The 13,382-nt window shown below is 43.7% G+C and overlaps 1 protein-coding gene across 5 annotated transcripts in view; it reads right to left on the minus strand.

Moving 5' to 3' along the window:
* Nucleotides 1-746: 746 nt before the first annotated feature.
* S1PR4 (sphingosine-1-phosphate receptor 4) overlaps nt 747-13,382 on the minus strand; it is a 75,322-nt gene continuing 62,686 nt past the window's right edge. For 4 of the 5 annotated variants that reach the window (XM_077270720.1, XM_077270755.1, XM_077270729.1 and 1 more), the window contains 2 exons: nt 5,357-5,566; nt 2,048-3,631 (listed from right to left, as the gene is read on the minus strand). In XM_077270720.1, the coding sequence (XP_077126835.1) occupies nt 2,713-3,631; nt 5,357-5,566 (1,129 nt within the window). In that variant the 3' untranslated portion in view covers nt 2,048-2,712. Of the gene's footprint in view, nt 3,632-5,356; nt 5,567-13,382 lie in introns of all 5 variants that reach the window. The other variant, XM_077270748.1, reaches the window with a different exon arrangement.

Here is a 13,382-nt window from a genome sequence, read left to right on the forward strand (position 1 = left end):
CGTTTGGCATATTTTAACCGCTGATGTATTTTTCCGATGTTGATTGACGTCTGAAGAGTTGGCCACTCCGCCAGAGGGATACTGTACCGGACAAATAGAACATCTTAGGGCTTGTGTAATACTTGGTTATGCAAGCATTTGTTTCTAAACAAGATATAAGTTGGAGAAGACTTTAGCTAAGACAGAATCCCTGTTAACCTGTGGACTAAAAAAGGGACTCCCGTGAGGCCACAGTGTGGATCCCAGGAATTTCTCTGTCGTCACTGTTCTGCTTCTCACAGCTGATGTTTCCGGACAAATGATGTGGTACTCCTGGTGAAGTTTTTCCTGTGTAGTGTGCAATGTAAGTACTTTACCTTTGTGATTTATATTATGCAAAAGTGTTCACAATACCACACTATTTCCTATAATCATTTAATTATTATTATAAAATTAATTGCCTTCTTTAAAGCCGCATCTGACCCCTTTGAATACTTGGCAAAACAAATGTGAAGGTTTGTGTGGAGTCCATCATACTGTGTGGAGGGCTGTGTGTGGGTCATTGTCCTGTATGGAGGGCTAGTGGGGATCATTATACAGTGAAATGAGGTGTGGGAGCCATTTTACTGTATGTAGACCTATTATAAAGTACTGGATGGAAGGCTGTGTGGAGATCACAGTTGGGGGATCATACTGTATTGAGGTCACCATACTTTGCCGGGGGAGGTAAGGTGAGGTGAAGTAGGATCATTAGAATCTTCATACTGGCGTGTGGGGGTTACTGTGGAGGAATTCACTGTGGGAGTGTCATACAGTGTTTGGGCGACACTTTTGTTGGTATCATACTTTATGGGTGCAATGAAGGAGGAATCTAAGGCTTTAGTAGGAGAAAAGTTACTTTGTTAAGACTGCAAAGCTGTGAGATATGCTCTTCTGTGACCCCATCAATTTTTTTTGTGGGAATGGAGGGGCCCAATTAGAACCCTTGATTTCTATGTACTCCCCTGGGTATTGTGTCTAATTTCATATAACTGTCCTTTAACACTTTCTGCTTTTTACTTGCAGACCTATTGTATATTTTGCTTAGAATCTTGAGTTAATTTTGTTCAACTGGGTCACACACTTTATTTATTTATTTTTTTTATTGATCAAACACATAAACTTTAAAAGCAGATTTATTTGGTAGAATTTCATACCTTAAAACATATGCATAGATAAAAACACTTTTACATATAGATTACATATATACGTTTGAACAATACATTCAATTCTAAAGAAATAAATCACTGCAAGGTGATCTTTCACTTAGGCTCTCTTCTTTTAAGCATGTCAATATGAGTAAACTCTATAATAAAGGTAGTTTACACAAAGCAAATGTACAAATGGACTTCCACCACAAGATGGCCCTGTCAGCACTTATCTGCACTGTGCTGGGTGTGCAGGCCATCTGAAAGAAACCACTAGACTCATGATCCTCCATCCCACCAGTGCACCTAGCCTGGCAACTGCAAGTCCAAATTCTTGATAACCATTCTCTATAGGTATGCTGAAACCTAAATACAAAAGGACAGAGTATCGCTTACGCACTTAGATGTGCCACTGTGGTGTAGGAAACTCTTGAGTGCCTTTACTATGAGCTATTGTTTAGGTTTGGTATCTGGAACTGAATCATTGTCAGTTAGGCATCTTCCTTTTAACATTCAGCTCTAGAAAACGTTTGTGACGCTGCATCCATGCTTTTTCCATGGAAGGAAAGCATTTAAACACCCGAATGTCATATGTAAGTTTCAGATTAATATTAGGAATAGTGATGAGCGAATATACTCGTTACTCGAGATTTCCCGAGCACGCTCGGGGTCCTCCGAGTAATTTTTAGTGCTCGGAGATTTCGTTTTCTTCGCCACAGCTGAATGATTTACATCTGTTAGCCAGCAAGTACATGTGGGGGTTGCCTGGTTGCTAGGGAACCCCCACATGTAATCAAGCTAGCTAAGAGATATAAATTATTCAGCTGAGGTGAGGAAAACTAAATCTCTGAGCACTAAAAAATACTCTGAGGTCACCCGAGCGTGCTCGAGAAATCTCGAGTAACGAGTACATTCGCTGATCACTAATTAGGAAGTGATATTGCAATTGTTTCTATAGGACGGTTTTGTTTCTGTGACTTAACATTGTAGTTCACATATCTGCTACGCTAAAACTGGTTGTAGGGATTGGTGATTCTTCGGACTGCTCTGGGTGGTCCTCTGTTCTCTGTAACCCTAATTCTTGATCATGTTGTCTATCCACGTATATTGCACATTGGAACCTCCATAGGATATTGACCATATATACATACATGTCATGTGACATATCCTATAGAATCTGTATTCCTTTAGAAAAAAATAGGAATATGATCTCCCAGAGTTGGTCGCTCATTGTATTTTATTTTCTGGCCCATGCAGCGCTGTCCAGTGGGCTCACGACTCATTCCCTCCAGAACGCTTATCACGGCTGCAATGTAATACTGCGCATCAATGCCTATACTACAGTATGTTAATCTGGCAACATATTTTAGGTCACTTTAGCTAATGAAATTAAATATTGATGTAACAGAAGAAAATACACAGAATACAGTTATCTTTCCTTTCCGTCTTAGCTGGTTTGCTAAAAATGTTGACCAATATAAGAGAAACGCAATTTGCATAGTAAATTACATGGACCGTAATTCACCTAAATGAGCCCAAAGGCTTATTACTGACTGGGCACACTAGAAATGCTGGTTACAGGACTCCTAAAACTGGCTCGTGAAAGGCGCACACTGCTTTTCCTTCTGAGGGAACTTTCATTTGACGAGCCAGAGGTAACATCTCCGCCTTGCTGGCGGCATGCTGAAACATTGATTCCTGTCATAGCGCAAGCACAGCAAAGGAATGCCACCATTGCTTTACGTACTTCGGAGCTCCTGAGAGAGTAAATTAATGGGTTTAAAGCTGAGTTCAAAACAGCTAAGGCAAGCACCCATTCCAGACCTACTGGAGATTGACAAGAAGGAGGAGAGCATGAAGCGTCCACCAGGAGATAGACAAAGAGGGGAGTCCAGCAGATGACAAATGAGCCAAGGATGATGAGAACGGTTTGAAGTAAATGTATGGCACGCCGACTTTGGCTCGTGACTATATTGCCTCTGGCATTGCAACACACTAAGTAATAAATAGTGCAGTAAAAACCAATAATCCCAATCAGGCTAATGGACAGAAGTCCCAGGCTAAATAAAATGTATTGTCTTGAATAAAGGGGAAGAAGACTGGAGCAGGATTCAATGTGGCATAGGCAGTTCCACCCAAACAAAGGCAAGGACCCAACAGTAGCAGCCAGCACCCAACATAAAATGATCAGCCCCTGTGCACGCACCACTTTTCTAGAGCGGCTCTCTGATACTAGCGCCACCATTGTACAATAGCGCTCCACTGCGGTTATGAATAGACTGAAAGTAGAGGCAGCGAGTGTGGTAAATAGAAGGCCCTCTCTTAGAAACCATTGATGTGGGGTCAATCGGAAAGTCATTTCACCTGAAAGCCATATATTTAGCAGGTATGAAATGCCAGCCAGGAGGTCACTAAATGCAATATTTGCCAAACAGCAGTGAACCCAACGTCTCATGCGAAGGAACCTAAAAAGAACAAACAAAAAGCGTAGTTAAGTGGAATACCAGTATGTTTTGTGAAGGTGAAATGAGTGACTGGCCACAGCTTCCCCCAATGTTAGGAGATGAGTGGTGAGCGAAACAGACTGCATTTTCAGAATGTGTTCTCTTCAAGGACAAACTCTTTAAAGGGAGTCTGTCAATAGTAGTGATGAGCGAGTGTGCTTGTTACTCGAGTTTTCCGAGCATGCTCGGGTGTTCTCTGAGTATCTTGGACGTGCTCGTAGATTATGTTTGTGTCCCCGCAGCTGCATGATTTGCGGCTGTTAGTTAACCTGAACACATGTAGTGATTGCCTGTTTGTCAGGCAGCTGTGGAGACACAAACATAATCTATGAGCACGTCCAAGATACTCAGAGACCACCCAAGCATGCTCGGAAAACTCTAGTAACGAGCATACTCGCTCATCACTAGTCATTTGCTATATAATCTGAGAGCAGCATGACTTAAAGTCGGAAACCCTTATTCCAGTGATGTGTCACTTACTAGGCTGCTTCCTGTAGTTCTAATAAAAATCACTTTTGTCTGCTGCAAATCTACCAGTTTTCTGAATACTGATTTCTGTATAAATGTACCCCCACCACTGATTAGCATCTTTCTGTGTGCACTGTGCATAGGTAGAAAGCTGCCAATCAGTGGTGGGGCCAGGGGTGGGCTAACATAGAACTGAAGACCTACATTCCAAGAGACACCTAGTCCTCTAGTGATAATCTCATGCTGATAAAACACTGATTTTACTGAAACTACAAGCAGCCCAGTAAGTGACACATCACTGCAATCAGGGTCTCTTTTTCTCTGTCCTATCATGCTGTTCTTACATTGCATAGCATAAAGCTTTTTTCTAAAACAAAAAGGGAGAAATAATAATAATGGTCTGCACTTCAGATAATAGATAGTGATGAGTGAGTGTGCTCATTACTCGAGTTTTCCAAGCATGCTCAGGTGTTCTCTGAGTATTTTGGGCATGCTCGTAGATTATGTTTATGTCTCTGCAGCTGCATGATTTGCGACTGCTGGACAGCCTGAGTACATGAGGGGATTGCCTGTTAGGAAATTCCCACATGTATTCAGGTTGTCTAGCAGCCTCAAATCATGCAGCTGCGGTGACTCAAACATAATCTACGAGCATGCCCAAAATACTCGGAGACCACCCGAGCGTGCTCAGAAACCCTGAGTAACGAGTATACTCACTCATCCCTAGTATTAGACTTTCAAAGTGCGACCTGTAGGCATCATTCTTGATTTCTTCTATCTCCCAGATCATATCCTCCAAATTACTACACATTGTCTATTAATTTCCATGCTATTAAAGGGAACCTGTCAGAAACGTCATCATTCACATAGACTGTGTGTCCCATTAATAAAATAAAAAAATGATCCTTTTATGATCCCAAAGCACTTCTCCAGCAGCATGTTTTGAAGTTTTGTATGTGTCTGGAAGTGCATTGGGATGTGATGATGCACTTATAGCTACTGAGTCTTCCACTACATTGCCTGCCATAGATCAAAGCCAATGATCTGTCAGTCAACCAACGGAGGGTGGTACTAGGCAGGGAACACACTGTGAAGCTGAGGCGCTGTAAGTGCATCGTCACGCCCCAATGTTTTGTAGGTGCAGAAGTTTTTGACATGTTCCTTTGGAATTTAGGTTCTAATAATAAGCCTTTTCCCTGCTGCTTCATTGTTTCTCACCTCAGCAGCGCCACCAGCACTGTCAAGTTCTCCAATATGATGAATACACTGATTACACTGCTGATTATCTTCAAATGTATGCCATTTTCACTTGCTCGACCAATTAGACGCCCAGTCATGTTATAATGTAAGAAGATAATATTAACATTTTGTCTGTCCACCAACTCTAGACACTTGTTAGATGACAGGTTCATGATGGCATATAAATGTCTGAAAAATAAAATATTGATGGAATTATGAAAGGCTTATTTTGACTGTCTCTGCTCCAAGCAATAGATTGTTATTCCACTATTGATTTACTTTCTGTCTTATGTACTTTTAACAGTGAGAATAAATAACGGAAGATAATTTTTAGACCAACTCTTCTTGCTCTCTCACTAGTGCTTGACAACCAATGTAATTTCCCAAAGGCTGGGATGAGAGGTGGGCAAGGGTAGGTGCTTGAATATTTTGCCACCTCGCACCAAAGGAAGGGGGTGCCATGTTAATTAACCATTGAAAAGGAGAAGAAAAAAGAATTTCCTATGGTGATATCCAATGAGAACTTCATTCATCTGACTGATGGCAGTGCTCTTCAACCGGAGACCAGTGTGAGGCTGATATAATTCACTGCTTCTCGAACTCTTTTAGTCCAGGCACCAGTGGCATATCTAGGGGGGGGCAGCCGGGGCATGTGCCCCGGGCGCAGCCGGCAGGGAGGCGCAGTCGGGCCGACTAATGTGGGCCATGATGGGGATGGTGGGGGAGGAGAGGGCAATGATGGGGCTGACAGGGAAAGGGCAATGATGGGGATGGTGGGGGAGGAGAGGGTAATGATGGGGCTGATGGGGAGAAGGCAATGATGGGTATGGTGGGGGAGGAGAGGGCAATGATGGGGCTGACGGGGAGAGAGCAATGAATTGGATGGTGGTGGAGGAGGAAATGATAGAAGTGGTGGAATGGGCAAGGATGGGGATGGTGGGAGAGGAGGAAATGATGGAAGTAGAGGAATGGGCAAGGATGGGAATGGTAGGGGAGGAGGAAATGATGGAAGTGGTGGAATGGGCAAGGATGGGGATGGTGGGGGAGGAGGAATTGATGGAAGTGGTGGAATGGGCAAGGATGGGGATGGTGGGGAAGGAGGAAATGATGGATGTGGTGGAAAGGGCAATGATGGCATTGGGGGAGGAAATGCTGGAGGTGGGGAAATGGGCAATGATGGGGTGGGGTAGAGGACAATAATATGTGTGTGGACAATTTGAGTGGGGATAGGGGGATTTATGTGTAAGGAGAATTTGGGGATGGGGAATTTATTATGTGTGGGGTGAGATTTGGAGTGGGGATGGGGGATTTAATGTGTGGGGGAGATTTGAGGACACAAAATGAAGAGAAAAAGGGGAGATGGGGGCATATATGAGGAAACAGTACAGGGGAATGGGGGGCATGTATGAGGAAACAGTATGGGGGAATTGGGGGCATGTATGAGGAAACAATATGGGGAATTGGGGGCATGTATGAGGAAACAGTATTGGGGAATGAGGGCATGTACAAGGAAACAGTATTGGGGGATGGGGGCATGTATGAGGAAACAGTATGGGGGAATTGGGGGCATGTTTGAGGAAACAGTATGGGGAATTGGGGGCATGTATGAGGAAACAGTATGAGGGAATGGGGGGTATGTATGAGGAAACAATATGGGAAAATGAGGGCACAGTAAGAAGGAGCGATGTGAAAAATGTATGTGGACAGAGTATGGGGAGTGAGTGTGATGGGATGTGTGCAGACACAGTATGGGCAGTTAGGTGAGCAGGTAGTATAGAAAGTGAGGGGGTAAATATATGAGGAGACAGTATGGTGAACAGGGGGATGTGAGAGGAGACAGTATGAGGGAGGGGAATAATGTGAGGAGACAGTATGGGGAGGACAAACGTGAGAGGGCATAGAATAGAAACTGAATAGTGGGGGCGTAGCATGGAGAGACAGTGTAAGGGCACAGCCAGGAGGGGACAGTATACCAAGGAGGGGGGAGTGTGATGAGAGAGTACAGTATAAATACTGGGCCCTATAGGGGGAACACAGTGTGAGAGGACAGTATAAAGAGGGGGCCGGTATGGAAAGGAGAGGTCAGTGTAAAGAGCATGTACCATAAGAGGAACAATGTGTGGGTCATATTTTGTGCAGACAATATAATGAGGGGCATTTTTTATTCAGGAGCATTTTAATGACACTTTTATCTTTAAGGGCATCATGTGGAAATTTTCTGCAAAAGAGCGGAGAAGATGGAAGTCTGCAGAGACGGCTGTGGATGAGAAAACTCATCATGGGGTCTGGACTAGATGAAGAAAAGAAGAATGACTCCAGAGATTACATCATCTATAAGGTACCTGGATGTAAATGTTATGTGTGATGCTAACTAACTGTCATGTTTTTATTTATGTTAGGAGCATTAAAGGGGATGTCCAGGTTTGTAATGAGTCTGCAGTCATTCTCTGTGACTGCAGACTTCTGACTTCTCACAGTGCGCACTGCACGCTGTCAGGATTCTCTCGTGCTGGCGATTTAGATACATGCGGTCACATGCTGACTAGACGTGTGTGGCCTTACTCAATGAAAATGAACTGAGTGAGGCCGGGCACGTCTAGTCGGAATGTGGCCAGAGGTATACAAATCGCATGCTTGTGCTGACATGACTGTCCACAGGCAAGGGAGAATCCTAAAAGTGTGCAGTGCATTAGTTATGAGAATTCAGAAGTCTGCAATGTCAGGATTCAGCTCTGCAGATTCCAGTAGCCGTCACATGGACACTTCACTCATATGAGACTTTCATACTTATGGTCCTGTGACAACGAGCTTCTCTTCCTGCTTCTCTCAGTTTTTCACTGATCATTGAGAGTATTAAGGAGGGGAGCTCGTCGGTACATGACTAAGGGCTCATTTCCACTTCGGAGACGTCCGTGTCTCGCAGGTTAAAACCAAGCTCTGGAGCCGGCACTTAGGAGTGGAGCATGCAGCTCCATGTGTTACTATGCGGTCGCACGCTCCGCTCTGGAGTGCCGGCACCAGAGGAGGGTTTTAACCTGCGAGACACAGACACGCGCCAAAATGAATTCTTGCCCCGGGTGCCAGAAACCCTAGATACACCTCTGCACTCCCCTGACCTTGGCCTGACATGAAAAGCCTGAACGCCTAGCCCAAATCGTGTGTTTCTCACTACTGCACTATTCATCATAAGGTACAGCTCTGGTGCAGCTTATGTATTTAAACAAGTAATGTTTTTCTGACTGCAAAAAGAGAAATTGCTGATGCATTTTCATGTGTATTAACCTTTCAGGTTTTCCAAGAAATTATTCTTATGACATAAATGACATCCATGACATCAGAGAACTCATCACTACCAAAAATGAGAAGATCCTGATTCCTGTTTTCAGCGGAGAGGAACTGTATATGCACAATTAGTTACTTCATTGTGTACATCAATTGAAGTTATGGACACCTGCAAATAATAGCTCAGGATTAAATTAACTATTTTTAATTGAGAGAATTGGTTAGTATTCACTATTCTTTTCAATGTAAATGAAGGTAAGGAGGGCGGTGTGCAGGTGTATGGACCCATTAACAGCGGTGCCACATTTAAAGGGATTATCCGGGCTTTTTTTTTTTTTATTGCATGTGTGTACCTAGGCTGCAGAAGGCTGACAGTTTGTAATACTGTGGCATGTAAAAGTTTGATCACCCAAAAATTAGGTCAAAATGACTGTTATTTTGAACAGTTAAGCAAATTGAACATGAAATGATCTCTAAAACTCCCAAAGGTTAAAGATGACAGATTTACTTTGTATTTTAGGCAAAAAATATATATATCCTTTTTTAAATTTTAAAAGTTACAAAAAAGAAAATGGGTAGATGCAAAAGAAGATTTGTGTACTCAGACCCTAAAGGGAACCTGTCACCCCCCTCAGGTGTTTGTAACTAAAAGAGCCACCTTGTGCAGCAGTAATGCTGCATTCTGACAAGGTGGCTCTTTTAGTTCGTTTCCCTGGCACTGCTGAAAGAATTGTTTTTGAAATTTGTTCCTCATACCGTGAAATCGCCACAGGGGCAGGTCTTTCCCCCCGAATCCAGATGCCTTACAGCTGTCAATCATGGCCTCTGCGCGCCGGGCGCCGCCTCCTCTTCCTTCATTAGTCTCCCCAGCGCCTACGCTGTTGTTGTTTTTTTCGGGCATGCGCAGTTGCGCTGCCCATCGAACTTACAGCGCAGGCGCCAGGGACGCTAATGAAGGAAGAGGAGGCGGTGCCCGGCGCGCATAGGCCATGATTGACAGCTGTAAGGCATCTGGATTCGGGGGGAAAGACCTGCCCCTGTGGCGATTTCACGGTATGAAGAACAAATTTCAAAAACGATTCTTTCAGCAGTGCCAGGGACCCGAACTAAAAGAGCCACCTTGTCACAATGCAGCATTACTGCTGCACAGGGTGGCTCTTTTAGTTACAAACGACTGGGGGGGGTGTGACAGGTTCCCTTTAACTAGCCTGTTAGGGTTATGGCTTGTTCACTTTCATTGTTAGGAAAGGCCAGATGATGCAAATTTCCCAGCTTTATGAAAACCCAACCTCCTCTAACCTTGTGTGAAAAAACAGCAGCCATGGGTTCTTCTAAGCAGCTGCCAAGCACTCTGAAAATGGTGGAGGACAACAAAGCAGGAGAAGGCTTGAAGAAGATAGCAAAGCGTTTTCATACTGCCCTTTTCTCAGAAATGTAATTAAGAAATGGCAGTTAACAGGAACAGTGGAGGCCAAGATAAGGTCTGGAAGATCAAACAACATTTCAGTGAGAGCTGCTCATAGTATTGCTAGAGAGGCAAATCAGAACCCCTGCTTGACTGCAAAAGACCTTTAGAAACCTGCACAAATATGGCCTTCATGGAAAGGTCATCAGAAGAAAATGTCTCCTGCATCCTCACTATACAATTCAGCATCAGAAGTTTACTAAAGAACATCTAACAAGCCTGATGCATTTTGTCCTGTAGACCGATGAGGTTAAATTTGAACTCTTTGGCTACAATGATCAAACTTATGGAGAAAAAAGGGCACAGAATTTCAGGAAAAGAACATCTCGCGAAACATTAAGCATGGAGGTGGATCAGTCATGCTTTTGGGTTGTGTTGCAGCCCAATGGCACAGGGAACATTTCACGGATAGAGGGAAGAATGGATTGAATGAAATGTCCACAAATTCATGATGCAAACATAACACCATTTGTAAAAAAGCTGAAGTTGAAAAAAGGATGGCTTCTACAAATCTATAATGATCCTAAACACACATCAAAATCCACTAAAGACTACCTTAAAAGGTGCAAGCTGAAGATTTTACAATGGCTCTCACCATCCCCTGATCTGAACATAATTGAAAATTTGTGGCTAGACCTCAAAATAGCAGTGCATGCAAGATGACCCAGTAACCTTACAGAACTGGAAGAATTTTCCAAGACAGAATGGATGGAAATCCCTCAAACAAGAATTGAAAGACTCTTGTTTGACTACAATAAACATTTACAAGCTGTGATACTTTGAAATAGGGGGTACTGCTAGGTACTAACCATGCAGGGTGCCCAAACTTTTGCATTGACCCAGTTATCTTTTTGCAATTTTTACAATTTAAAAGATGATAGCATAAACACAGTATATATATATATATATATATATATATATATATATATATGTACTAGATGTTTCCAGCCAGCTAACGCTCGGCACGCTCATTGCTATCTAATTAACACTGCTGGTGATTAAACTAAAGTAAATAATGTCAACATTCAATAGCGCTTACGCAGGTGGTAAATTGACTTAAAATGAAGTTAATAACAATTGTGTGGTGATGTGTTGGGGCGGGATTATGTGTGGTAATGTGGGGGCGGGATTATGTGTGGTAATGTGGTGGGGGCGGGATTATGTGTGGTAATGTTGTGGGGGGCGGGATTATGTGTGGTAATGTGGTGGGGGACGGGATTTTCTGTAGTAATGTGGTGGAGGCGGGATTATGTGTGGTAATGTGGTGGGGGCGGGATTATGTGTGGTAATGTGATGGGGGGCGGGATTATGTGTGGTAATGTGGTGGGGGCGGGATTATGTGTGGTAATGTGGTGGGGGGGCGGGATTATGTGTGGTAATGTGGTGGGGGGGCGGGATTATGTGTGGTAATGTGGTGGGGGGGCGGGATTATCTGTGGTGATGTGGTGGGTGGCGGGATTTGTGGGGGGCAGGATTGTGTGTGGTGATGTGCGGATTGTGTGTGGTAATGGGGTGGGGGGCGGGATTATCTGTAGTAATGTGGTGGGGGGCGGGATTATGTGTGGTGATGTGGTGGGGGCGGAGCTACTGTGCAGGGGGCGGGATTAGCGAATAATCACGATGCCTCTTATATATATAGATATACATATATATTTCCTAAACTACAAAGGAAATGTGTCATCTTTAACTTTAGCCCTTTTAAAGATAATTTCATCTTCAACTTGCTTAAGTGTTCACAATAACAGTAATTTTGACCAGAGGTGTCCAAACTTTTACATGCCACTGTATACTCACTGTCAGTATTCTGCACTGTTGCCTAGCTACCACTCTTCGGCATGTGACCAGCTTCTCTCCCGATTCTGGAGAGGCTGGTCACACCCCGTCTAGCGTTTTCCTGTCTGGCAGAGGCTGGACATAAGGTGACAACAGATAACACACCCCCAGTCTCTGCCAGAACCTCCTCCTGGCTTCTCTGCTTCCTCTGCGCAAGCGCTGCCAGCGATTCCAGCACTTGTGCAGAGACTCTTCAGTATCCTGATATCTGCGCACTGTTGGTTAGTGCGATGCAGCAACACATCTGATTGGATCCAGCTGTCCAATAAGCTGTTAGCTGTGACAAGGCTCGGGCAAAAGGGACTGTCCAGTGAGCTCCACCCTCCTGGAGTGCGGCTGTCACAGCTCTCTCCTCCTCGGTCTTTTACACTAAGCTCTGACACAGGACAGATCCTACCCTGATCACAGGCTGCCCAGGCTCTGCACTCAGTCCTCATTGAAACCTCCCACAGATCCAGTGCTTGGCATACAACTCTGACATTGGTTTTTGGAATTGTTCTTCAGACATACATTGTGTGGTAGAAATGTCTTGATATCATGGTTCTCCTCATTAATACGATTACAGCCATACCAATCGTCCATTTTTTTAAATTTAGTAGTAAAAAAATAAATAAATGGGATTTTTTTTTTTTTAAATATATATTTTGCTTAAATTTTCTAAGACTCGCAATAATTTCTTTTTTCGGTATATGAAGATGTGTGAGAGCTTTTTGTTTTGAGGGTTGAGACAACATTTTTATCGATACTATGTTGGGTAGTATGATTTGACATTTTGATCGCTTGCTCAATGCACGTGAATTGAGTGAGGCAGAGCCCATCTGGTCGGGTTGTGGCCAGTATGCATATCGCATCCCTGTGGTCACATGACTGATCGCTCCCGGGGCTGACACAGAAGTCACAGAGTGACTGCAGACCATACAACCCCTAGTGTAAGGCTATGAGACTCCTAACAAGACTCCATGGACTTACGTTGACGTCCAGTTCACTCACAAATCCCTGTCATCTAGAAGGTCTGATTTCAGGTAACATGGGCCTGAGGGAAACCGGAGTGGCGTTGGAAACTGGACAAGATGGAGAACAGTAAGTGTTCACTTAAATCCCATTACGTACATAATTACGTGAAAAAAATGATGAGACTTCTCAGCAATGTTACTAGCAAGAAGCCCAAACTGTGCTGCTCCATTAGACAACCTCAGTGCTGCTGTGCCTATAGTACATGAAGTACAAGCATGGTTCCCATCCATGGAGTTAACTACCAGCCCGCCAATCTCATCGATGATACATAGAATGGGAGTCTACATACATAGGGGGTGTACACAGTTTTTACATCTTTTAAAAAAGAGATAGTGGCAAATCATTATTGCACATAGAACAGATAAGTGGCACTTACCAATGATGTTATTTCTTCTTTATTATCAGTCCTTT

The sequence above is a fragment of the Ranitomeya variabilis genome, chromosome 1 (genome assembly GCF_051348905.1).
Source record: "Ranitomeya variabilis isolate aRanVar5 chromosome 1, aRanVar5.hap1, whole genome shotgun sequence".
Lineage (NCBI taxonomy): Eukaryota > Metazoa > Chordata > Amphibia > Anura > Dendrobatidae > Ranitomeya > Ranitomeya variabilis.